We start from the raw sequence: 27,437 nt of genomic DNA on the forward strand, positions 1-27,437 counted from the left end.
GGAGACTGTGCTCCGCAACAAGAGAGGCCGCGATAGTGAGAGGCCCGCGCACCGCGATGAAGAGTGGCCCCCGCTTGCCACAACTAGAGAAAGCCCTAGCACAGAAACGAAGACCCAACACAGCCATAAATAAATAAATTAATTAATTTAAAAAAAAAAAACCCCAAACACACAAACAGCTTAATTGTCCTACTTTTATATTTTGTAGCTTTTGCTTGCTTCTTTATACCATAGAAATATCAATTTCCAGGTCTGTGTGCCCATTCCGTTCACAGGCTGGTCACAGGGCTGTTGGATCCTGCAGCAGGAAGGCAACTTGGTGAATCACTGGGGACACAGAAGTGAGCAGGACAAGACTCTCTGGGGAGACGGTGAAGACCCCCCAATGGGTCCTGCCAGCTTATCCCAATGACCACAATAACCAGACCACACATGGCCAGAAACACTGTCCTGCGCCTGAACCGAGGGGTCTCACACCCTGATGATCTGTCTACTCGCAACACCAAACTAAAGGTTCAAGTTGACTTTGGACCACTGACCACAGAGCAAACCCCTGCCTTCAATGCCTTCCTCCTTCCATATGATCTACACCACAAGTCATTGGGGAAATGCAAATTAGAATCACATCCAGTTGTTTCATTAAAAAAAATTACCTACATAGAATACAATCCATCCATTTTTAAGTATACAAAGTTTTCTCCCTAGTACTTAACATCATTTCTACTCGGCATAACTCAGCTGTTTTGTTCACTGCCTGTTTTGTTTACAACATTCAAGCACTCACTGGGATTTTTGTCTGATTCCTTCACTGATGTATGTACAGAGCCTGGCTCACAAGAGGTACTCAATGAATATTTGAGTTGAATGAATATATACATTAATATGGAAAAATATCCAAGATATATTATGTGAAAAAAGCAAGTTGCAGGAAAATATATTTATATATTTTGGATGTTAACAACAGAGGATGGAGATCTATGCATACACACATGTGCACACGTCACACACACACACACACACACACACACATGTGCGTACATTCCTGGAAAGAAGGCTACAATAAGTTGTTAAGAGTAGTTACCTTTAAGTAGGGGTACTTAGGGATTTTTACTTTTTATTTTACTCTCTCCTATATGTTTGTATCATACACACATATGTATTATACATACATATATGAATATACATTTACATGTACATATAACAACATAAAAAAGCCTCCAGTACTCCTTGTCCCATGTAACCCCTTCACGTCACCACATGCAGGTGACATGCACCCATAAACCACAATGTGGGGTGGAGTAGAGACCTGATTGAAAAATACTCCGCTCATCTTCCCAGGAGGGTCGCCCAGCCCTGTCTCCCGCTGAGCCAGGCCACAGTGCATCTGCCCAGGCCACACTACCTGGGACATGGGGCTTGTTTGCAGAGCAAGATATTTCTGTCTGGCCCAATGTTTATGGGCAGAAACAGGGAAGCCGTTTGAAACCCTGCACAGATGAGCACGAATTCAGCCAACAGGCTCTGCCCCGGAACTCTTCACACTTAGGCAGCTAAAGCGAAACTGCTGGGAATGATGAGAGGTTAAAATGCCATGAAGAGAAGAAACATGCCCCAAAAAGGCGCATTACAGGAGCAGACCGGCTCTGAGCCCACACCAACCTGTCCTTCACAGCTCCTGGCGGAGGCCACCACCTCACCCGCAAACTCCAAGGAGACCAGCAGAGTTGCTACTCCAGCTCAGGGGGTCCCAACCTCAGCACCCCTGACGTTCTCCTCTGTCTTGTGCAGTGTAGGATGTTTAGCAGCATCCCTGGCCTCTACCCACAAGACGCCAATAGCTTCCTCCAAGTTGTGACAACCAAAAATACCTCCAGACATTGCCAGATGTCCCCTAGGTGACAAAAATCAGCTCAGCTGAGAACCACCCATCTAACAGCTTTTCTACTTGAGCAGGTGCCCGGGGCTTGCCAGCCAAAAGGTATTTGGTGAATATACTGCAAGGACTTCTCTTGTTAGGCTGAATTCCCCAAGCCTGGAATTTGGTGGTGTGGGATCGCCCATTGACACTGATCATGAACTCAGGTAACAGGTGCTCAGAGAGGCAGTGGAGCAAGCTGGTTCAGGGTCCAGGCTGGCTCTTTTGTTTGCCTCTTGGGTGCCTGTGGCAGAGACAATCAGGTGGTCTCTAAAGCCTTTTGGAGATGGTAATAGGAACATACATAACAAAAATTACCTTAAACGTAATTTAAGCCAAAAGACACAGGCTCGCTGAATGGATACAAAAACAAGACCCATATATATGCTGTCTACAAGAGACCCACTTCAGACCTAGGGACACATACAGACTGAAAGTGAAGGGATGGAAAAAGGTACTCCATGCAAATGGAAATCAAAAGAAAGCTCGAGCAGCAATATTCATATCAGATAAAATAGACTATAAAGAATGTTACAAGAGACAAGGAAGTACACTACATAATGATCAAGGGACCAATCCAAGAAGAAGATATAACAATTATAAATATATATGCACCCAACATAGGAGCACCTCAGTACATAAGGTGACTGCTAACAGCTATAAAAGAGGAAATCGACAGTAACACAATAATAGTGGGGGACTTTAACACCTTACTTACACCAATGGACAGATCATCCAGATAGAAAATTAATAAGGAAACACAAGCTTTAAATGACACAATAGACCAGATAGATTTAATTGATATTTATAGGACATTCCATCCAAAAACTGCAGATTACACTTTCTTCTCAAGTGCACACAGAACATTCTCCAGGATAGATCACATCCTGGGTCACAAATCAAGCCTTGGTAAATTTAATAAAATTGAAATCAGGGACTTCCCTGGTGGCGCAGTGGTTAAGAATCCGCCTGCCAATGCAGGGGACGTGGGTTTGATCCCTGGTTCGGGAAGATCCCACATGCCACAGAGCAACTAAGCCTGTGTGCCACAACTACTGAAGCCCACCCGCCTAGAGCTAGTGCTCCACCACAAGAGAAGCCACAGCAATGAGAAGCCCGTGCAACACAATGAAGAGCAGCCCCCGCTCTCCACAACTGGAGAAGGCCCACGCACAGCAACGAAGACCCAACACAGCCAAAAACAAAAAAAGATTATTACCTTAAAAAAAAAATTTAAAAAAATAAAATAAAATTGAAGTCATACCAAGCATCTTTTCCGACCACAACGCTATGAGATTAGAAATCAATTACAGGGAAAAAAACGTAAAAAACACAAACACATGGAGGCTAAACAATACGTTACTAAATAACCAAGAGATCACTGAAGAAATCAAAGAGGAAATCAAAAAATACCTAGAGACAAATTATGATGAGAACACGACGATCCAAAACCTATGGGACGCAGCAAAAGCAGTAATAAGAGGGAAGTTTATAGCAATACAAGCCTACCTCAAGAAACAAAAAAAATCTCAAATAAACAATCTAAACTTACACCTAAAGGAACTAGAGAAAGAAGAACAAACAAAACCCAAAGTTAGTAGAAGGAAAGAAATCATAAAGATCAGAGCAGAAATAAATGAAATAGAAACGAAAACAATAGCAAAGATCAATAAAACTAAAAGCTGGTTCTTTGAGAAGATAAACAAAATTGATAAACCATTAGCCAGACTCATCAAGAAAAAGAGGGAGAGGACTCAAATCAATAAAGTTAGAAATGAAAAAGGAGAAGTTACAACAGACACTGCGGAAATACAGAGCATCGTAAGAGCCTACTACAAGCAACTCTATGCCAATAAAATGGACAACCTGGAAGAAATGGACAAATTCTTAGAAAGGTATAACCTTCCAAGACTGAACCAGGAAGAAATAGAAAATATGAACAGACCAATCACAAGTAATGAAATTGAAACTGTGATTAAAAATCTTCCAACAAACAAAAGTCCAGGACCAGACGGCTTCACAGGTGAATTCCATCAAACATTTAGAGAAGAGCTAACACCCATCCTTCTCAAACTCTTTCAAAAAATTGCAGAGGAAGGAACACTCCCAAACTCATTCTATGCGGCCATCATCACCCTGATACCAAAACCAGACAAAGATACTACAAAAAAAGAAAATTACAGACCAATATCACTGATGAATATAGATAGAAAAATCCTCAACAAAATACTAGCAAACAGAATCCAACAACACATTAAAAGGATCATACACCATGATCAAGTGGGATTTATCCCAGGGATGCAAGGATTCTTCAATATACCAAATCAATCAATGTGATACACCATATTAACAAACTGAAGGAGAAAAACCATATGATCATCTCAATAGATGCAGAAAAAGCTTTTGACAAAATTCAACACCCATTTATGATAAAAACGCTCCAGAAAGTGGGCATAGAGGGAACCTACCTCAACATAATAAAGCCCATATACAACAAACTCACAGCAAACATCATTCTCAATGGTGAAAAACTGAAAGCATTTCCTCTAAATCAGGAACAAGACAAAGATGTCCACTCTCGCCAATATTATTCAACATAGTTTTGGAAGTCCTAGCCACAGCAATCAGAGAAGAAAAAGAAATAAAAGGAAAATTGGAAAAGAAGAAGTAAAACTGTCACTGTTTGCAGATGACATGATGCCATACATACAGAATCCTAAAGATGCCACCAGAAAACTACTAGAGCTAATCAATGAATTTGGTAATGTTGCAGGATACAAAATTAATGCACAGAAATCTCTTGCATTCCTATACACTAACAACAAAAGATCAGAAAGAGAAATTAAGGAAACAATCCCATTCACCATTGCAACCAAAAGAATAAAATACCTAGGAATAAACCTACCTAAGGAGGTAAAAGACCTGTACTCAGAAAACTGTAAGACACTGATGAAAGAAATCAGAGATGACACAAACAGATGGAGAGATATACCATGTTCTTGCATTGGAAGAATCAATATTGTGAAAATGACTATAGTACCCAAAGCAATCTACAGATTCAATGCAATTCCTATCAAATTACCAGTGGCATTTTTTACAGAACTAAAACAAAAAATCTTAAAATTTGTATGGAGACACAAAAGACCCCGAATAGCCAAAGCAATCTTGAGGGGAAAAAACGGAGCTGGAGGAATCAGACTCCCTGAGTTCAGACTATACTACAAAGCTACAGTAATCAAGACAATATGGTTCTGGCACAAAAACAGAAATATAGATCAATGGAACAGGATAGAAAGCCCAGAGATAAACCCACGCACCTATGCTCAACTAATCTATGGCAAAGGAGGCAAGGATATACAATGGAGAAAAGACAGTCTCTTCAATAAGTGGTGCTGGGAAAACTGGACAGCTACATGTAAAGGAATGAAATTAGAACACTCCCTAACACCATACACAAAAATAAACTCAAAATGGATTAGAGACCTAAATGTAAGACCGGACACTATAAAACTCTTGAGAGGAAAACATAGGAAAAACACTCTTTGACATAAATCACAGCAAGATCTTTTTTGATCCACCTCCTAGAGTAATGGAAATAAAAACAAAAATAAACAAATGGGACCTAATGAAACTTCAAAGCTTTTGCACAGCAAAGGAAACTACAAACAAGACGAAAAGACAACCCTCGGAATGGGAGAAAATATTTGCAAACAAATCAACGGACAAAGGATTAATCTCCCAAATATATAAACAGCTCATGCAGCTCAATATTAAAAAAACAAACAATCCAATCAAAAACTGGGCAGAAGACCTAAACAGACATTTCTCCAAAGAAGACATACAGATGGCCAAGAAGCACAAGAAAAGCTGCTCGACATCACCCATTATTAGAGAACTGCAAATCAAAGCTACAGTGAGGTATCACCTCACACCAGTTAGAATGGGCATCATCAGAAAATCTACAAACAACAAATGCTGGAGAGGGTGTGGAGAAAAGGGAACCCTCTTGCACTGTTGCTAAGAATGTAAATTGATACAGCCACTATGGAGAACAGTATGGAGGTTCCTTAAAAAACTAAAAATAGAATTACCATATGACCCAGCAATCCCACTACTGGGCATATACCCAGAGGAAACCATAATTCAAAAAGACACATGCATCCCAATGTTCATTGCAGCACTATTTACAATAGCCAGGTCATGGAAGCAACCTAAATGCCCATCGACAGTCAAATGGATAAAGAAGATGTGGTACATATATACAATGGAATATTACTCAGCCATAAAATGGAACGAAATTGGGTCATTTGTAGAGACGTGGATGGACGTAGAGACTGTCATACAGAGTGAAGTAAGTCAGAAAGAGAAAAACAAATATCGTACATTAACGCATATATGTGGAACCTAGAAAAACGGTACAGATGAACCGGTTTGCAGGGCAGAAATAGAGACACAGATGTAGAGAACAAACGTATGGACACCAAGGGGGAAAAGCGGGGGGGCGGGGGGGAGTGGTGATGGTGGGATGAATTGGGAGACTGGGATTGACATATATACACTAATATGTATAAAATAGATAACTAATAAGAACCTGCTGTATAAAAAATAAAATAAAATAAAACTAAAAAATTCAAAAAAAAAAGAAAGAAAGAAGGGCTACAAAACCTCAGCGTTTGATCTATTACAGCTGCTAGCCTTACCTTAACTAATACAGTGCCTTTTGAGCAGGTCACTTGAGCTCTCTGAGTTTGCTCCTCTGTAAAATGGGAATAACACTAGTACGTTCATCTGGTTGTTGTGAGGAAGAATTGAGAGAGTGCTTGGGACAGTGCCTGGAACATACTGAGCCTTGATAAAGGCTGGCTATTATGATTAGCGGGGAGAAGAGCTACAACTGAATTCCTGCCCCTCCCATTATCTCTTCTGTGAATTCTTTTCCAAGTCACACTCAGTAACCTGGAGAAGAATGATTTGCTGCCGTCCTGAAATGCCTTAGCGACACACTGGGATTTTAGGGATACTTCTTGTAATGAGGCTGGGGACCCTCATTGTATCACGCGGTTGTCCAGGCATCTCTTAAGTATCTTGGCCTCTCTGTACCAAAGAGGCCACTGAGAAGCCAACGTGACCCTGCACAAGGATGGAAGAGGACCCCACCCACGAATCATCCACAGGCTGCCTCTCCTCTGCTTCTCCAGCCCCGATAAAACGAAGTAGAATAAAATCTGAAAGCAGACACATAATGGGAAGTTTGGCACCAAGCCAGTGGATACCCTTCCCGGATGCTGTAACTCAGGATCCTAAAGGGAGTGGCTGAGAGTTAAGCCCCCAAAGACCCTCCCTCCCAGGCCAGTGTGGGCACCAGCTCCTGGAGACAGAGGGAAGGATGAGCCCTTCCGCCCCCTCTGCTTATTCTTCACCCACTTGTATGCTTTGTTTTTTTTTTTTTTTTTTCTGGTAAATTATGCCCTTGCCTAAGGCCATCTCTAGAAATAATTGCCATTATAAGTCAACTACATTCTGTCCTGATTTAATGCAGGGGGCGGGGGTCAGGCAGACACCCAGGGAAGCAGTTTTCATGTCAACTTACAAACAGGGAAAGAGAAAATTACACCCACTGAGCATCTGCTGTGTGCTAAGTGCCCTGCACTCACGTCAGCTCACCCATCCTTCGTGAAGGCAGAGCCCCATCTGCCTTGCTCACTTCTGTTTCTCCAGTGCCAAACAGTCCTAGGCACACGGGAGGTTATCACCTAAGCTCCTGACCATGGCCCCTACTTAGCACTCTGACCTCACTGCATAAGTCACTCCCCTCATTAACTATGCTCTCGCCACTGTACCGGCTTTCTTTTCTTTGAACAAAACGAGCTCATTCTTACCTCAGGGGCTTTGCATTTGCCATTTCCTCTGCCTAGAATGTCCCTCTCTCCCATCTTTGCAGGGCTGCTCCTTTCTCAGCTTACGTTACCCAGTTTAAAGTAATGTTCCAGGCCCTCTCTGTTGCCTTACTTTACTCATCTTTAGGTGTTTATTTATTTCTTGTTTGTCTCACCCCAACTAGAATGCCAGCATCATGAACGGATGGATTACTTCTGTCTTTCTGTTATCTCTCCAGCAACTAAGCACAGCAACTCAACATAGTAGAGGCTTGATAAATATCTGAGGCTGTAAAACCCAGCGATTGAGAGCCCAGATTCTGGACCGAGATGACCCGAGTCGGAATCCTGGCTCCAGGATCTTGAACCAGATGCTCATCCTATTGCTGCCTCAGTTTCTTCATTCTTCATTAAAATGATGACGATGCCCATGTCACAGTGTTTCTATGAGGATTAAATAAGTTAATTCACGTGAAAACAGTTGGAGTAGTTCCTGGCATGTAGGAGACGCTGTGTATGTATTTGCTATTATTATTGTTAAAAACTGAATGAACAGGGTCGGGGAGGGGAGGGGGGAGAGCAAGAAAGAAGTCAAAAGGTACAAACTTCCAATTATAAGATACAGAAGTACTAGGGATATAATGTACAACATGATGACTATAGTTAACGTAGTATGATACACAGGAAAGTTGTTAAGAGAGTAGATCCTAAGAGTTCTCATCACAAGGGGAAATTTTTTTTCTTTTTATTGTATCTATATGAGATGATGGATGTTAATTAAACCTACTGTGGTGATCATTTCACAATATATGTAAATTAAACCATCATGCTATATGTCTTAAACACATACACTGATATATGTCAATTATTTCTCAATGAAACTGGGAAAAAAAGAAATCTAAAATAAGAAACCAGGGAAAAAAACTGAACAACCCCAAGGTAGATTCTATGTGCATCTGAAAGATGGAGAATGGAGGCTCACAGATATTAAAAGGTCCTGTACAACGTGATATAGCAACCAAGCTCTGGAATCTGGTTTTCTGATTTCTAAGCCACAGCTATTTCCATGACAGTGAAAGCTCTCCTCGAAATATAGAGAGACAGGTAACACTATAGCTTGTGCCCTGCAGGCCCTGGCATTTTAAAGGTTAAGCCTTCTCCAGCTGACTGGCAGCTCTGGGTTGGTGAAGTCAGGACAAGGCAATGGACAGAAGGGATATCTGGAAAGGATACTTTCGATTTCTGATTTTACTTCACGCACAAGCCTTCACCTCCACTGCGCCCGGGTGCTGGCCTTGGCTGCTGGGCCTGACTGCTGGCAGCCAGCACTGAGGCACAGGCGAGGCTGAACCTGGCCTCCATTGGCTCCCCCTTCTCCCTCCATGTAGCTCAGGCCCTGCAGGGACACATATGGCTGGATAAATTCCCAGCCCCCTGATGGTCTCCCCCCTGGGGACTTGCCTGGAACGAGGCTTCATCAAAAGGCACCAAAATCGTTAAAAAACCATGCAAATGGAATAAAAATCCCCAGGAACCCTGGCAGCTGGCCTGGTCTTCAAAGGCTGCCACTGGAACCCAAAATGAATGTTTAAGATCCAGCCAAGTTTTACCGCCTGGGTGGACTCTGGCAGCCTCAACGAGCTCTCTGGAGAAGAGGCTGAAGTGCGGGTGCCACTGCGGGCTCTGTGCTCTGCCAGGGGAGCCCCAGGGTGACGGGTCTCAGCTTCCCTCTCCTGATGACTTGGCTGGAGTTCTGCGTCTGCCCACATCCAAGGTCAAAGCCACATCCGCAGAGCCCTCACCAAGCACCGTGCTAAGCACGTTACATACAGGATTTCCTTCTGTCCCTGCGACACTCCACTCTGTGGGGTGGCAACTGAGATGTACAGATAAGGAACTCGTGGTTCAGAGTTAAGTAACCTGCCGAGATAGAGGATGGTCCTTTACATCTAATCCTCCAGCACGTTCTGTTGACTCTGCCTATATAGTTACATCCTCCCACGTTACTTCTCTGAAACCCTTCTGCCACCTCCCTGGTCCAAGCCACCATCACCTCTCCCCTGGACCAGCACCACTGCCTCGCACATGGTGGGGAGCAGCCCCACTCCCCCTCCTGCTCTCCTTCAACCCAGCTCAACAGCTGGAATACTTAAAAAGGATACTTTTGGATACTTTATCCAAATCCTATCACTTCCCGGTCAAAACCCCTCCAAATGTGTCTCGAAGCACTTAGAAAACAATTACAAGCTTCTTGCCCTACAGGCTCTATTTGATCTGTCCTCTGCTACTTCTCCAAACTCATATTGCCTTCCTTGCTCTTGATGTATTGGGGTAACGTGGGAGAACAGAGGAAAGGTCTTCTTGCTATTCAAACTGTGGTCCTCACACCAGCATTGGTGTCATCCAGAGCTTATTAGAAATACAGATGCTCAGGTTCCCATCTCAGACTTACTGATTCAGAATCTGCATTTTAACAAGATCCCCAGGTGATTCATATACACCTAAGTGTACGATGAACAGTCAGGAAGGCTTTGGAATCAAACAGATTGAGTGGGAAGCTCAGCTCAACCACTCACCAGCTGGGTGACTTGGCACAAGTGACTAGTTACTTGCTGTGCAGTGAAGAATTCACCTACCCAAAGCGAGGTGTGGTCAATGCCCTTGGCTCCTGGGAGGTGATCTCCAGGCCCCTGGAATGTCCTGCGGAGTGCCTTTGTGTGTCTCGGGGCTCTGGCCATGGGACTAACAATGGGATTTATGATGGGAGCTTTTGGCCTCGCATTTCAGTTCAGACCCCTGGAGAAACTGATGACTAAGACATGAGCTGGACCTCCGGGAGGCGCTAGAGACGGAAGGTCGGCCACCGGACAGCGTGTGATCAAGCCCCAGTCAGAACCCCGGACATCAAAGGCTCGGTAAGCCTCCCTGGTTGGCAATACTCTGTGCACACTGTCACCCTTAGTGACCAGGAGGAGGTACCGCTTGCCCATGACTCCACGGGGAGAAGATGACGGGATCCTCTGGACTCTGCCCTGTGCATCTCTTTCCTGGGCTGATTTTAATTTGTACCCTTTTGCTATCGTAAAACTGTAGTCTTAAGTAGTGCTTTCCTGAATTCTGTGTGTCATTCTGGTAAATTATTAAACCTGAGGGTGGTCACAGGGACTGCGAACTTGTAGCCAACTGGCCTGAAGTGAGGGTGGTCCTTGGGACCCCTGAGCTGGGGACCACTGAGCCTGAAGCGAGGACAGTCTTGTGGGGATGTTCTCTCAGGCTCTGCAGTTGACTCAATTCATTGCACTTCCCTTCTCTGAGCTTCAGTTTCCCCAACTGAAAAATGGCCATCAAAGAGATCACACCTTATATGGTTGTTGAAAGATTAAATGAGATACTGAGTACATAGGAGCCTCATGATAACTACAAGTATCAGTATTACTGTTCCCATTGTTCAGACAAGGAAACTGAGGCTCAGAGACGTAAAGTAACTTGCCCACAATCACACAGAGTGTGAAGCCAGGTCTGGCTGACTTTGTCCACAATGCAATACTGTCTACTCATGACTTGCTGATGTTTTCTGGGAAGGGAAGGACAGTCGTGGTCCTGCTGAGCTGGGGTCGTCCACCCTCATCCCAATGCTCCCCACTGTTTCTCTTCTCTCCTTCTGGGATTCATGTGACATAAATATTAGACTTCTTAATATTTCTCCATAGGTCTTTTTTCCCCTTCTTTTTGTCTTCCCCCACCCCCAGAGAATTTTTTTTATTCTCTGTTGTTCAGATTGCCTAATTTCGCTTGATCTCTCTTCAAGTTCACGAACTCTTTCCTCTGTTTTCTCCATTCTGCTACTGAGTCCATCCAGTCCATCCAGTGAATATTTTATTTCAGTGACTGTACTTTTCAGTTCTAAAATTTCCATTTGGGCTTTTTTTTATATCTTCTATTTCTATATCTGTTGATCTGCTGTCTTCTCTATCTTATCGTTCTTTTTAAGAGGGTTCGCTCTTACTTCCTGAAGCATGGTTATAACAGCTGCTTTAATGTCTTTGTCTGATAATTCCAATACCTGGGTCATCTTGTGGTTGGTGTCTGCTGATCATATTTACTCTAGGAACTTGCCAGATTTTCCGGTTCTTCATAAACCAGGTAATTTGTATCCTGGACATTTTGATCTTGTATTATGAGAGTCTAGGTCTTGTCGAAATCCTATTGAATATGTTGATTTTTTTAGCTGTAGCAGGCAATTGATCAAAGATTAGGTTCAGACTGCAAGTTCTAACCTGCCTTCATGTGCCGTTATTCCGATGCCAGTTCAGTGTGCAAAGCCTTCGCAGTGCTATTCCTATCTCGTGTGTCCTCACGTGTGTCCCCCAGGGGTCTACCTTGTGATTCAGTTCTCAGAATCTCTGATACACTGTGTAGGGCCATCTCCACTCACGTGCAGCTTGGGATGAGCTCAGGAATTCATACATAAGCTTATGGGATCCCTCCTGGAGTGCCTCCTCTCTGCAATCTTTCTCATTCTGGTTTCCAGGGGCCCACTTTCAAGGCCCTCTGGCTAGAAAGTGGAGGCTTTAGTCTTCCCACTCTGCCGCTCACCGCGCATGACTGGGTCTGGAGCCAAGTGCCTACTGCCAGCCCTGCACACACTGCCAAACCCAGGGCACTGAAGGCAGCACAAGCCGGCCTGGTCCTGGGGCTGAGTCCACACAGCTTCAGCGTCCATCCCTGGCTCCTGGACGCTGTACCAGCTGGCAGCTTTGGGGTGATGGTGATTAGGTGAGGGAGACAACCGCAGGCAGCAGGGCTGAGCTAGTAACCTCAAAAGTGCCAGCGTTTCAACTCACACACACTGCGATGATTAAAGCAGCAGGTATGGATTTCTAAGTGGTCACTTCTGGGATGGACAGGTCCACATGATGATCTGCCTTTAATTCCCATAATAGGAATGATTTGCTAGATTTTACACAAGAGAAAGTTGGGACTCAGAGAGGTGGAGTCATTTGCTTGAAGTCACACAGCTGGTTAACAGTGAGGCCAAGATTCAAACCCAAGTCTGTGTAATTCCAGGGTCCACTCCTCTATGGCAGCGTCCATTAATCGCACCATCATCATCAATCTGGTATCTCTCTCTCTTTTTTTTTTTATAGATTTATTGATTGATTGATTAATTGGCTGCATTGGGTCTTCCGTTGCTGTGCACGGGCTTTCTCTAGCTGCCGCGAGCGGGGGCCACTCTTCGCTGTGGCGCGAGGGCCTCCCATTGCGCTGGCTTCTCTCATTGCGGAGCACGGGCTCTAAGCGCGAGGGCTTCAGTAGCTATGGCTCGAAGACTCTAGAGCGCAGGCTCAGTAGTTGTGGCACATGGGCCTAGCTGCTCCACGGCATGTGGGATCTTCCCGGACCAGGGCTCGAACCTGTGTCCTCTGCATTGGCAGGCGGACTCTTAACCACTGCGCCACCACGGAAACCCAACCTGGTATTTCTTGAGCACTAACTATGTACAAGGCACTGCCTAAAGCTCTTTATATCAATTGTTGAGACTGGTATGTTATAACAGGGGAGGAAACTGAGGCTCAGAAGAGGGATATCAATTACCCAAGGTCACAGGCACTTGCTGAGTGGTAAAGGTGACATCTGAACCAAATTGCATCTCACTTCAATCCATACTCTAAGTGGCCATGCGACCATCTCTCCAGGAGGCGGAGCTAGGCCTGGTACCGAGTGAGCAGGGCTGGGAGAGGAGAAGTCAGAGCCTGCGGAGGCTGCAGACAGGGGGCGGGGCATAGGTGGGCCGAGGCCAGATGCTGGGGAACATCTGTGCCCCAGAACAAACCCACAGCATCTCGATCTCAACGGAGTTTCTGGCTCTCACGGAATGGCTATGCCCCTCTCAGACCGGCTTGCCCTTCTCTCCTCTGCTAGAAAACCACTGCTCTACTTCCCAAACCCCGACACTTTTCCAGCATGTCCTCTGTTGCCCATTCAACCCTGAGGTCTTTTCAGGTAAGAGGGCGGCACACTGTGCTCCAGACCTCCCCTCTCATTCTCCTCCACGCCTCCCCACCCGTCACATCTCACCAGCAGATGCAATTAACCAATTTGATGCTACAGCTGCAGAAAGCCAAGCAATTATGGAAAACAGACCAGGTGCCTTGGAACTCACTCTCACAGAGGGGCCTCGGAAGCCTCCAAGCAGACAGTGGGGTCGGGAGGGAGGCAGAACAGGACAGGCAAATGCTTGCCAACCCAGGCTGTGCAAGAGATCCACTTGGGAAGTTTTGATAAATACACACACACACATCCACGCACACCCCAGATACAAATGCCCTGGCTGATTCAGCTGCTCTGGGCCAGGGCCTGGGCATCAGGATCTTTTAAGTCCCCACGTAATACTAATGTACAGATGGGATTAAGAAATCTAATGACGTGCAGAGGTGAGGATCACAGCTGGAGAGTCTGATTCTTTCTAACACAGGCAGAAAGACTGTCGCTCACCCTGAAGCACTTTCTGGGTCTCTCCATATCTGCTCCCCAAAGCATGGTCTGCAGACCTACAGCATCAGAACACCCAGCTGCTGTTAGAAATGCAGAATCCCAGGCCCCGGCCCAGACGGAGTCAGAATCTGCATTTTAACAAATCCCTGGGGAATGCCTGTGCATGTGAAAGTTTGAGGTGCCATGTTCTCTAGTCCTAGCTAGAGACACTAAGAGTTGGCAAAAAGCTAGGAGTGTCATGCATTGCCTGGCTTCCCTTCCTGGGTGTTCTGCAGCCGCTCGGCACTGGTTATCACTGACAGGCCCCCTTCGAAGCCTATGCCCAGGCCAATTCCTGCAGCAGCTGCCTTGAGAAATTCTAACAGGACGGGAGGGCAGCAGGGCATGGGTTAGCGCCCGTTAGCACCAGGTTGAAATGTGAAGTCCGCCTCGATTTCTCCTCCAGCCCTGCCTGATCTCCTCTCCCTCCCTACACCCTTCAGCTCCCAGCTCACATGTCACCTCCTCTCACTCCCCAGACTGGCTTGGGCACTTCTGCAATCGGCCCTGCTTCTCTGCTTCATAACCCTTAGGCCAACTCACAATTACATCGCTTTGCTGTGGCATTTGATTGATGTCTCCCTCCAGAAGAAAGCTCCATGAGAACACGTGTCATGAACGTCTGGTTGTCTACTGAATAAGGAGCATCTAGCACAGTGCCAGGCACATAGTAGGTGCTCAAAAAAAATTCATTTGGTGGGGACAGACACCTGGTTAGCTCCTGTCTTGGGCAGCTGGACCCTGCCCGCCCCCAGCTCTGCCATCAGAGGCCGCCTGTAGGCAGCGGGTCCCCACTCCTGCTGCCCCCAGGCATTGGGAACCTTTTCTAAGCTAAGTGCCTCTTGACTAAGGTCGCCAGATGAGTAAGAGCTTTGAATGCTTTTCAGAAGGCCAGGAAGCCCAGGGTACTTAGGGGAAACAGAGACATAGGGCCAGAGGAGCACGACATAAACTTTAGTTCCTTCTAACCTAGCGATCTCCCCCAAACTTCACCTCCAAGCAGACAGAGGGTCTGTCTGGAGGTGAAGATGAGACAATACCCCATCCAGGTAAGTCTGTAAAATAAGTCCTTCCCTTTTTGGACTTTCCACAGAATCTCAGACTCTAAATTGACAAAGTGGGTAGAACATATTATTTATTTATGTATAATTACCCATCTTCTTTCAGAAGCTTTAAGATGGCATCTGGCTGCATAAATCTGATGTCTATCAAGTAGCAATAATAGTAGCTAATACTGAGGGAGCACTTTCTCTCAGCCAAGCACCATTCTAAGCCTTCACATATATTAACTCATTTTGGGCTTGACAACATCTGCTGAAGTAAGGGCCACTGTCCCCATTTTACAGATGAGGAAGCTGAGGCAAAAAGAGGCCAAGGAAAGTGCCAAGATCACGGAGTGAACCCTAGGCATCTGGCTCAAGGGTCTGGCCCCTAACCAATGCATTTACCCCCTCAGGGAGGAGAGTCTGCAACGGTCTGGCCTCAGCATCCAGGAACTACTCTGAACCACTGGGGTTCTGCGGAGCTCAAGCTACATTTCTTGTCTCTCTCCTTTTTTTAAATTGTGGTAAAATACACGTAACATAAAATTTACCATTTTAACCATTTTAAGGTATACAGTGGCATTAAGACAATTCACATTGTGCAGCCATCCATCACCACCATCCATCTCCAGAATCTTTTCATCCTCTCAAACTAAAACTCTGTACCCATTAAATACTAACTCCCCATTCTCCCCTCCCCTCTGCCCCTGGTAACTCTATTCTACTTTCTGTCCCTATCAATTTGATTACTCTAAGTACCTCATATAAAGGGAATGACACACTATTTGTCCTTTTATATCTGGCTTATTACTTAGCATAATGTCCTCCAGGTTCATCCATGTAGGAGCATGCGTCAGTTCCCTTCCTTTTAAGGCTGAATAACATGCCACTGTGTAGACACACCACACTTTGTTTACCCATTTATGCATCCATCAGTGCACACTTGGGTTGCCTGCTCCCACCCCTGCTCTTTTTAGCTGTTGTGAATAAGGCTGCTTTGAACACGAGTGTACAAGTATGTCTGAGTTCTGCTTTCAATTCTTTTGGGCATATGCCCAGAAGGAGAACTGCTGGATCATATGGCAATTCTATTTTTAATTTTTCTAAGAGCTGTTATCAAGCTACGTTTCCTTTTTTCTTTCTTTTCTTTTTTCCTCCTACTTCCAATAACAGCCCAGTAAGCCCAGTGGCCAACTCCACTTGACTACCTGGAAGGCCTCTGGACCTCAGGCTGCTGTCTCAGGAGTCAAAAAGCAATTTTCCCCCTCTTTTCTTTTAAACTTCAGCTGCAGAAATCACCTGATTGCAAGCTGCAGAAGAACCCTCATCCCACACAGGAAAGGAACTGCTCAGAAAGCCCAGCCCACCAGCTAATTACAGGCTTTTACCAGGGTTCTCCACAAATGCTTCAATTGCAGATCAACCTTCCTTTTGTTAGGAAGTGTTTGGAAACATGCTAATGGACTGGCTTCCAGATCCTTAGCCTAGAGGTGACAGCTCTTTCCTGCTAGTTGATAAATAAAGCAAGTTAGAACCTTATGCATTTGAATTCAGGAGAATCACAGCTTTGCCTAGATAGATACCAGCTTAATCCACATTTCTTTATTATTCCAGCCAGTGGCCTTTATGTAAAATGCCACCCCAGCTGGGATTTCCACTCAAAGCTGTGGCTCGGAAGGCTGACTGAGCATTAGAAATATCTGGGGTGCTTTAAAAATATAGATATTTATAGAGAGCCCAGGACCCCGGCTTAGCCCAGCTGAATCAGAGTCTCTGGGGTGGCATCTGGCCACTGGTAGCAGTTTAAAGCTCCCAGCTGATTCTAAAATACAGCCAGTCTTGAGAATCCCTTGCTTAAGGGGGCACAGAGGCCTGCAATCCTTCCTGCTCTACAAAGAATATTTTCAATGGGCTTTTAACCTGAGGAGAGAAACCCGAGCTAGGGGCCTGAAACGCCAACCTTTAAAGGAGAGAAGCAGGTCTTCCACAAACGGAGAGCACAGGCCTTGCTGATGGCCGCAGCTGACAACTGCCCCCTAAAGTTGGGGGAGGGGGGATGTCAAATGAGAGATGTACGGTGGGGAGGTGGGGCTGGGAGCGCCACTCCGGTTTGAGGCTTCTGCCGTATTGGCCTCACATATGGGATTCAAGGGGTTCAAAACACCTCTGAACTGTGTACAAAATTTTCTGTCCCTCTGTGTATTTTTCTGGGGAGGGTACTCCAGAGTTCCTATCACATGCTCTGAAGCTCTGTCACACACTCCTACCCCTCCCCCCAGAATGAATAACCTTGGCTTTTTATCACAGTATACCATGTGATGGTATATAATGCAGTTATTAAAAACAAAGAGTTAGATCCATTCATATTTGCATTGACCTGGAGGGACTGAACACATTCATTGTTAATAAAACAGAAGCAAGTTTCAGAGTGACGTTCACAGAATGGTCCTGAAACCTCCACAAGAGCAGGGATTGCTTAATACACAGTTCTGGAATGAATGAATAACTTTTTAAAAGAACTGACTCTTCCGTATGTGGATGATGTTTGTGTGAACAAGGGGAAAAGTGTGGAGTGAGACACACCAGGACGTTAAAGGTGGCGACTTCAGGGAGAAGGGCCTGGAAGGAGGGTGAGGAAGAGAGTAAAATTTCCTTTTAATAATAGTTAACAGTTAGCTGAGGGCTTGCTCTGTGCCTGGCACAGTGCTCAGCATTGATTATGAATGGATCTCATTTAATCTACATCAAGTCCTTTGAGGTCTCCTTGTATGCTTATCCCTGTTTTACAGATGAGAAAACCGAAGCACGCAGGTCTTGCCCAAGGCCACAAAGTCAGGACCCGGGCTATGCATTGAACCCCTCTGTTCTTCTGATTCTCCGTCCATACACATCCTTCGGTTGTATCACTCACAAGCATATGCTACTCTTGTCATAAAATTTTAAGTAAAATACAAAAGTGTCAGGACTTTCCACACGGGCTCTCTCAATGCAACCCGCCCCCTGCCCGAACCCCTTCCTGATCTAAAGGTGCAACGTTAAGTCCTTTATTCTCAGGAGGGATGTAGGAATCGATACTCCATACTTGGATCCAGTCTTGGTTCAATATGGTTCCCACTGCCTGCTGGCTACTTTTAAGGAGTCAGTGGAATCACTGTCTTGTCTTGACCTGAAACCTTCCAGGGAGTGGGGTCCTTGTCTGTTGGTAACTCAATCTGGACAGAAGCCATCACAGGCTCTATCAGAAATCATTACATCTGCTAGGGCAGGTGGCCCTGATTAGATGCAGACTCTCTGGGTGACAGGTCTTGAGAAAGCCCAGAACCAGCCTGCCTCGGAGGGGTCTTGGAGCACAGAACATTAGCAATCTTGGGGATGAGAAGCAATAAGCTTGTGCAGCGGAAGGATTGCATGCAAGGATTTTTCAGCCATGGCCTGCTTTCTTGGGAGACCTGCACCAAGGATTCTAGACTGGATCTGAACAGATGAAGGTTTCCAATTACTCTGGAGCAGGACTCCTCAAAGTATGATGTCAGATCCCTAATGCCAGCACTACTTGGGTGCTTGAGGAAATGCAGATCCCTGGATCTTAGGAGCTAGCAAGACCAGAGCTTGAATCCTGACTCTTACCAGCTTGAGACCCTGGGTGGACTGCTTATGTGTTAGGCCTCAGTCCCCTGCCCTGTAAGCGGATGAGGATGATGTTGACTTGACACGGTGGACTCTGATGAATATTAGCAATAATATAGGTGAGGTCTGCGAAAAGGACACAGGAAATAATAACCATCACTTCTACTAACTACCTTGTGCGGGGCGGGGGGGGCAGCTTCTAACATGGCTCCAATGATCCCTGCCTTCCAGTATCCACACCCTTGTATCCTCCCCTCCCCTTGAATGTGAGCTGGACCTAGCGAGTTGTTCACACCCTTGTATCCTCCCCTCCCCTTGAATGTGAGCTGGACCTAGCGAGTTGTTCACGCCCTTGTATCCTCCCCTCCCCTTGAAAGTGAGCTGGACCTAGCGAGTTGCTTCTAATGAGTGGAATATGGCAAAAGTGATAGGACGTCAATTCCAAGACTGGGTTACAAAAAGACCCGAGCTTCCGTCTTGCTTACCCTCTCTTACTCCCTCACTTGCCCACTCTAATGGAAGCCACCTGCCATGTTGTGCACTGCCCTATGAAGCAGCCCATGTGGGCAAGGTCACTGGCCAACACCCAGGAAGGAACTGAGGTCTCAAGCCAACATTTTGCAAGGAACTGAATCCTGACAACAACTATGTGAGAGAGCATGAAAACAGATTCCCCCCCCCACCTCCAGTTGAGCCTTCAGATGAGACTACAGCCCCCGCCAATACCTTAATTGCAGCCTTGCCAGAGAACCTCAGCCAGAAGCACCCAGCAAATCTATGACTGGATTCTTGACCCACAGGAACTATGAGATAATAAATGTTGATTTTTTAAGCCACTAAAGTTTGGGGTGATAACTAATATACTCTGGAAACAGTAGATTAAATTACACGCTGGAAACAATAGATTCAGCCAGAGTGTGGCACCTGAAGCCCCTACTTAAATACCATGTCCTCTGGGAAGCCTTTCAAAATCCTCCTCTCGGAGTTAGGTGATCCTATTTTCTCATGTTTCCCTATTAGACCATAAGCCACTTGAATCATCATACTGTCAAAGCTAACACAGCACTTACTATTATCTCAAAGACACAATTTACTTAATCTTCACGACAAACCTATGAAGCCAAGTACTATTATTGCCCACGTTTTATAGATGGAAGAAACTGAGGCTCAGAGAGGCTAAGTCAGCAGTCCCCAACCTTTCTGGCACCAGGGACTGGTTTTGTGGAAGACAATTTTTCCACGGACGGAGGTTGGGGGTGGAACGGTTGTTCAGGCGATAATACGAGCAATGGGGGGGGATGGTTCAGGCAGTAATGCGAGCAGTGGGGAGCAGCAGATGAAGCTTCGCTCGCTCCCCCGCCGCTCACCTCCAGCTGTGCAGCCTGGTTCCTAACAGGCCGCAGATCAGTACTGGTCCGCAAACCGGGGGTTGGAAACCCCTGGGCTAAGTAACTTGTCCAAGACTTTAGTAATTATGTGGAAGTGCCAGGAAATCTGGCTCTAAAATTTACATTTGTAACAATTATACTTCGTGGTTCTGTGAATCTTTTCCAAGTCCACAAATGGTGAGTTCAAACCCAGGTAGCTGAATACCGGATGTGAAGTTCTTAAACATCACCCTCTCTATATCACCTTCTATCCCTAGGACAATACACTGAATATGCCTCACCTGCAGTTCATCAATGTCTGGAACACTACCTACCTGTAAACACTAGGCTAGCATTTTCCAGTTCTTCTTGAGGAACTTTGAAGCTGAAGGATTCATTGTAGAAAGGATCAATTGTGCCTCTTAAGAAGGATGTCTTCTTTGTTTTCACAAGCTTGAGTCCATGTACCAGCTGGATTTTCACAAAGGGATCTGAGAATTGGATGCAGAATCATAGTGTTGGAGATCAGGAAACCCAATCCATCCATCCATCCATCCATCATCTATCCATCCATCCACCCATCCACCTATCCATCCAACTTCCCAACCATTTGACAGCCCAACCACCGACCCATCCTTTCGTTTCTCATCAGTCCATCCATTCCAGGTTTCCACTCCTCCTTTCATTCATCCATTTTCCCATCTATCCATCTATTATATATTCTTCCTTTTTCCCATCCAGCTGCTTATCTGCTCACCCCTTTCTCTCTTACTCTAGCCATCCAAAATTTATTGAGCTCCTCCCGTGTGTCAGGCATTGTGTTCATTTTACAGATGAAGAAACTGAGGACTCAAGACAGGAAATGATTTGCTTAAGATCAGGCTAGTGGAAGAAGAGCTAGACCCAGAGCCTGCCCTAGTTTTCTGCCCTTAGAGACCCATTATCATGTCAGTGAGCCCATAGCCCATACAGGGAAAAACAGAATTATAACTATCATTCTCAGATCACTTTATGGTTTACAAAGAGATTCATGTACATTATCTAATTTTGTATTTGTTTAAACAACCCAGTGAGATGTATACTGTTATCTCAATTTTTCAGATGGAGAAATTGAGGCTTATAGAGGTCAAGTAACTTCCCCAAGGCCACATTATTTATAAGCAGTAGAACTAGGCTTTGGTTCCAGGCAGTTTGACTCCGGAGCCCTTAATCATGTTATCATACTGACTCTCCCACTGTGGTGTGATTCTGAAACTCTCCAGCCTTAATACCATTCCCTCTACTGGCCCCTTCAAAACCTGTTTTTATAATGTGGTTTTTGAGAATACAAGTTGTCTTCTAAATTCAGCTGTCACTTTATGGCAAAAGTAAGTTATTTTAGCTGTTGCACTTAGAGAAGACTGTATTTCCACTACTGAGCAACCATGGCTGCTTTCATGATAATATCCTTTGCTGTCATGGGAAAGCTACACACAAATGGAATGTAATCTGTTCTATTTCATTAAAAGTCACGTTTGAATTGGTGTGTTATAGGCACTTTAAATACAACAGTCTTTTCAGAGCTGGGATTTATAAAGACTTATGCTACTCTTGAAAAGAGCTGGGAAAAGAACCTCAGGGCGTGTCCACTGCTCTCACAGATTAGAATGCATGGTCAGTGCACGCTGCCGCCACCTGGAGCATGGTGTCTCCATTACACGCATAGCATCTGGAAAGGCAAGTAACTTCCTTGGGGCTGCATGTGTATACAAAGAGGATCTAGATTTCAGTAGTTATCACACCTGGTCTCAGTCAAACCCCTACTTCAAATGGAGTAACTGGAATGGTATCACTTACCTGCCTCATCCTAAGAACAACTGATCGTTTATTTTTCCTCTTGAACTAACATCCTAGATCTGGATGCTATTTTACCCTCAAAGGGTCGTATTAATTAATAGTATCCAGGATGCAGAAAAAGAAAATCAGGTCCCTTGTGTCAAACAAACATAGATGGCTTGTTAAAGAAATGGGTGAAGGAGAGGCCACACAGTACCTGAACCTTGGCTCACATCTGTCTGAAGAAGTTGCTTGGCTCGAATGACATCAACGTTCAGTCTCCCAGCACTCGGGAGATAATTCAGTGACAGAAGCAGCTCCCCCAGTTCTACCTCATTCTGCGGAGGAAGGATATGGTCAGGAAGGTGCATTTTTTTGGTATTCTTTTTGTACCTATCATGCAGGAAACTGATTCTAGCAGCTCACAAATGGACTTCTGTGGGTGGATCAGCTGACAATAAGTGCCTCTTTCTTTGACTTCTTTTAACCTCTCTCCCCACTTATTTTCTTCCATCTATTTCAGAAAGTTTGTTCTGCTCTTAGAATGTTTAAGAGCAGCCACAATATAGTAAGAACAAAAGCATCAATAATGATAATAAATAAATGCTACATGTCGAGCTCTGTGCTAAGTACTTAACATGTAATTATTAGTTCAATCTTCATAACGAGTCTGTGAGATATGAGTATTACATTTAATAGGAGAGGAAACTGAGGCTCAGAGGAAACAGAGGCTCAGAAACATGTCCAAGGCCACACACAGCTAGAAAGTGGTAGTGCTGGCACTTGGAGCCAGGGAGGCTGATTCCAGATTCTCTGACCATTGTGCTATTCTGCCTCCCTGCAGGGTAACAGGGAGGAAGACCACCCTGCAGGGAAACCATCCAGGTGAGAAACCTGTTCTCAACCTGCAGGCTGAGTCCACAACAGAGCCCATGCTTCTCGCCTCACCAAGGCAAGCTCAGACTGTGACATCCCTTGTTAAAGAGTACCCATTCCTCTGCTGTCAACACTACCACACTCGTGGGAAATTCACATACGCACCCAGTGCCTGACTCCATACTTCCAGAAGTACCTAGAAACAAGAGGCCCCCACCTCTCTATCCCTTTAAACATTTTTTTAACTGTAGAAAATTTCAACCATATACAAATTAAACACGCCAGTTCAATGTATCTCCATATACCCATCACCCAATTGTACCAATTATCAACATTTTGCTGAAGGATGTTTCATCTTGTCTTAGTCCATACAGGCTGCTACAATAACAAAATACCACAGACAGGGTAGCTTATAAACAACAGACATTTATTTTTCACAGTTCTGGAGGCTGGGACATCAGGGTGCCTACATGGTCGGGTGAGGGCCCTCTTCAGGGTTGCGGACTTCTCACTGTATCCTCAGCAGAGGGCTGGGAAGCTCTCTGGAGTTTTAGTAAGGGCACTAATCCCATTCAAGGGGGGGTCCACCTTCATGACCCAATCACCCTCCCAAAGGCTCCACCTTCTAACACCATCATACTGGGTGTCAGGATTCCAACATGCAAATTTGCAGGTGGTGGGGAGGGGAACACAAACATTCAGATCATAGCACATCTATACCCTGACTTGTGAAAACTTTTAGCTGAATATTTTAAACCAAGTCCCAGACATGACGTCATTTTACCTATATCTCTTTCAGAGTGCATTTCTAACTGATAAGGACATTAAAACAAATACTTTTAGGATGGGAAATTTCCAATCATATTCAAAAGAAGGCAGAAGAGTATAAGGAACCTGCTCATAGCCACCATCACTCAGCTTCAACAATTATCATCACATGGCCAATCTTGATTCACCTATCCCCTCGTTCAACTGCCTGTATTATTCTGAAGTAATTCCCAAACGTCACATTATTTCATCTGTGATACTTTAGCATGTATCTCTAAAAGATCAGATTGATCTATCTACCTATCTATCTATCTATCCATCCATCCATCCATCTATCCATCCATTCTTCATCCACCAACCCACTCACACACCCATAATCTCTATCCCTTTTGGTGTCAGTCATTTGAGCAAATTAATGCCAAGTGGCAGCTCTAGAACAATGCTTCGTAGATACTCAATAAAGATTTGTTGACTAGATGAAGAGTCAAACCAAAAGATTTCTGAACCGAGTGACTTAGTCCCCAAACAAGAAACAACCTTGTAAATTAACTCAGAGGTTGCAGACTGGCAGCCTATAGATGCGTTTTGTTTGGTTCACATCACGTTTAAACAGATAATTCCTTGCTAATAACTATAAAATTTAAGAATCAAGATTTTTCACACTAAAAAAAGTCTGAATTTCTTGTCTTTCTTGAAAAACAGGAAGGTCTGGCAAGGCTGGGCCCACCTTCCCACCTGGCGACATCTGGCCACAATGCAGTGCCCTCTAGATGGGACCTGCCTCTTCACATCACTGGGTCCCCACCTGTCCTCCTTCACCCTTTAGGTTCCTGCTGTCCAGCTCTGGGCACATAAGCTTGCAGATTTTTCAAGAAAGAAACGGCTAACTCAGTGTCCTGAGTAATCAAAGAAGTTCAGAGCCCTTTACGCATTTGCTAGGGGTTTCATTCTTGTTCTTGAAGGCCTGGAAGATGCCGCATCTTCAGAGCATGACCCTGAAGACATATTTGTCCTCAGGCAAGGAATGCTGTGAATTATGCTGGTGCCCAGGCCATGGAGAAGCCATTCAAGTCCTATGGACTTTTTGTTCCTCCCAGGTTTATAAGTCAGAGTGATGCCTTCCCTGCTTCTAAAACAAACCAGCATCTCCTTTGATGATGTAGCTGTAAAGACAGGGATCAGGACTTGCAATTCAGTCAGCTGAGCTGCATAAACAGGGCAAAAAATGGATTCAACCAATCTAGTCGTCGAGGGTAGTTTGTTTAGGGATGGGCTCAGCTGAGGAACAATTTAGGATGGCAAGAAATTAGCCTACGTACACAGACCAGTGGTTCTCAACTGGGGACAATTTTGCCCCCAGGGGACATTTGCCAATGTCTGGAGACATTCTGGGTTGTCACAACTGGGGTCAGGGATGTTCCTGGCACCCTTCCCTTTGTAGGCTACCCAAATCTAGTGTAAGTCCCGGACCCCAAACAAAGAATGATCCAGCCCCAAATGGCAACAGTGCTGAGGTTGAGAAACCCTGGATAGACAAGAGAAAGGGGGGTAGATGTCTCTTTTGTGATAACAAGAAAAGAGTAAATATTCTTTAACCCAATAGTTCCATTCCCAGCAACTTACCCCACAGACATCCTCAGACATGTGTGTCGGGATGTGCACACACAAGGATAATGAAGACAATATCATGGCTTCCATAGATTGCTTGTGGGCCTACTATGTGCCTGGACTGGGAACGGGATACGGTCCCTGCCTTTGTAGAACATACACTCTGGTGGTGAAGACAGACAGGAAGCAGACTAAAAAAGTCATGAATGAGGTGATTTCAGATAATGTTGAGTACCAGGAAGAAAACTCCTGCCGGGTACGGGAGGTGAGGGGCCTTTCTGGGGATATGGAAATATTCTGTATCTTGACTGCGGTAGTGGTTACACAGGTGCATTTGCCCCCAAATCTATAAACTATATATTTAAAATGTATGTATTTATTGTATGTAAATTATACTTCGATAAAGTTGATTAAAAGGAAAGATCTAAAGTAAGCAAGTAGAGCAGAACATTAGCCCTTGTCAAGTCTGGGAGATGGGTACATGGGTGCTTGTTTTATTGTTTTATGTTAGAAATATTTCATTTAAAAACACAAAATAAATATTAAAAAAGAAAGCAAGAAAAGTTAGGCAAGAGAGTGGTGACCAATGGGGCACACGTGGGGACCGCCATGTGAGCCAGGGCGGTCGGAGGGCGAGGCCTCTCTGTGAGGTGAGCTTGGAGGCGGGGGACATGCCAGGCAGAGAGAACAGCAAGTGAAACGAGGGAGAAACCAAGCCGGTGTGTCCAAGAACAGAGGGAAGGCCAGTGTGGCTGGAGGGTGAGAAGAGGTGGATTCTGGAAGGGTCCCCGGAGCCAGAGAAAGCTGCCCAGCGGCTGACCCACCCCCGGTTGCCAGTTCAAGAGATGGATGGAGAGAGAGGGGCCTGAGGCCAGCTCCTGAGCCCTCAGCGCCTAAGAGGCCCTCAAGCCCTCTCTAAGTGGAGAGTGCTTTCTGGAGTGGACAGAGCTAGAGAGCTGCTCTTTCCCTCCCCTGAGGCCATTGACTGAACCCTCAACGAGGCAGCTTCCTGGTGTCATCACCTTTCTAAGAAGGTTGTTTGTCATCTAAAAGCTTCTTTTAGTCTTCCTTCCCTTAGTAGGATACAAGCTCCCTGTGTTCTCCCCGTGCTCCACCCCCAACACAAGCACATCAAGGTTTTCATGTTCTATTTTTCCAGGGAAGCCGTTCCATTGATCGAGCCACTCTTTCTCTCTGTCTTGGGAGTGATCAGTTTGCAAGACAGCTGTCTGGAATTTGGGGAACAGTTGGTAGAAATAGAAAAGAAGGCTAATTGAGCAATATCGAAGGGCTGATTCATTCAACAAACATTTATTCAACAGTTACTGGGGCCTGGGTCTGGAAAGTCATGAACATGGTAATTACAGCAAACCTTTATGGAGAAATCACCCTAGGCCAGGCACTGACCCCGGCAAGCTAAGGCTCAATCTCATTTCTTCCCCTCAATAGCCCTAGAAATGTCCATTTTACAGATGACGGGATTCCAGCTCAGAGAAGCCAAGTGACTCAAGAAATCATAAAGAAGGACAGGATGCAAGCTCAGCCCCTGCATTAACTCTCACACCATGTTGCTGCCAATTAAAGCATAATCCCAGCCATCAACAAATCAGTCTGTTGGGGAAGACCAGGGAAGGTATAAAAAAATAAAAATTCCAGGGGCCTCATGCTCACTAGGATGGTTATTAAAAAAACAAACAGAAAATCACAAGTGTTGGCACAGATGTGGAGAAACTGGAATCCTGTACATTGCTGGTGGGCATGTAAAATGGTACAGCTGCTCTGCTGTAAACTCTAAACAGTTTGGCCATTCCATGAAAGGTTAAACATACAGATACCACATGATCCAGCAATTTCACTCCTAGGTATATACTCAAGAGAACAGAAATATGTGCACATGAATTTCACAGCTGCACTATTCACAGTAGCCAAATGGTGGAAACAGCCCAAATGTCCATCAGTGGATGAACGGATGAACAAAATGTGGTCTATCCATACAACGGAATATTAT

General features: G+C 45.1%; 1 protein-coding gene across 5 annotated transcripts in view; it reads right to left on the reverse strand.

The window, feature by feature from the left end:
• Positions 1-27,437, reverse strand: part of SYT17 (synaptotagmin 17) — an 82,682-nt gene that overhangs the window by 14,523 nt on the left and 40,722 nt on the right. For 3 of the 5 annotated variants that reach the window (XM_061209223.1, XM_061209222.1, XM_061209226.1), the window contains exons 6-7: positions 22,395-22,515; positions 20,698-20,853 (exon numbers count right to left, since the gene is read on the reverse strand). In XM_061209223.1, the coding sequence (XP_061065206.1) occupies positions 20,698-20,853; positions 22,395-22,515 (277 nt within the window). Of the gene's footprint in view, positions 1-18,995; positions 19,122-20,697; positions 20,854-22,394; positions 22,516-27,437 lie in introns of all 5 variants that reach the window. The other 2 variants (XM_061209224.1, XM_061209225.1) reach the window with 1 other exon arrangement.

This window comes from Eubalaena glacialis, chromosome 13, assembly GCF_028564815.1.
Source record: "Eubalaena glacialis isolate mEubGla1 chromosome 13, mEubGla1.1.hap2.+ XY, whole genome shotgun sequence".
Classification (NCBI taxonomy): domain Eukaryota; kingdom Metazoa; phylum Chordata; class Mammalia; order Artiodactyla; family Balaenidae; genus Eubalaena; species Eubalaena glacialis.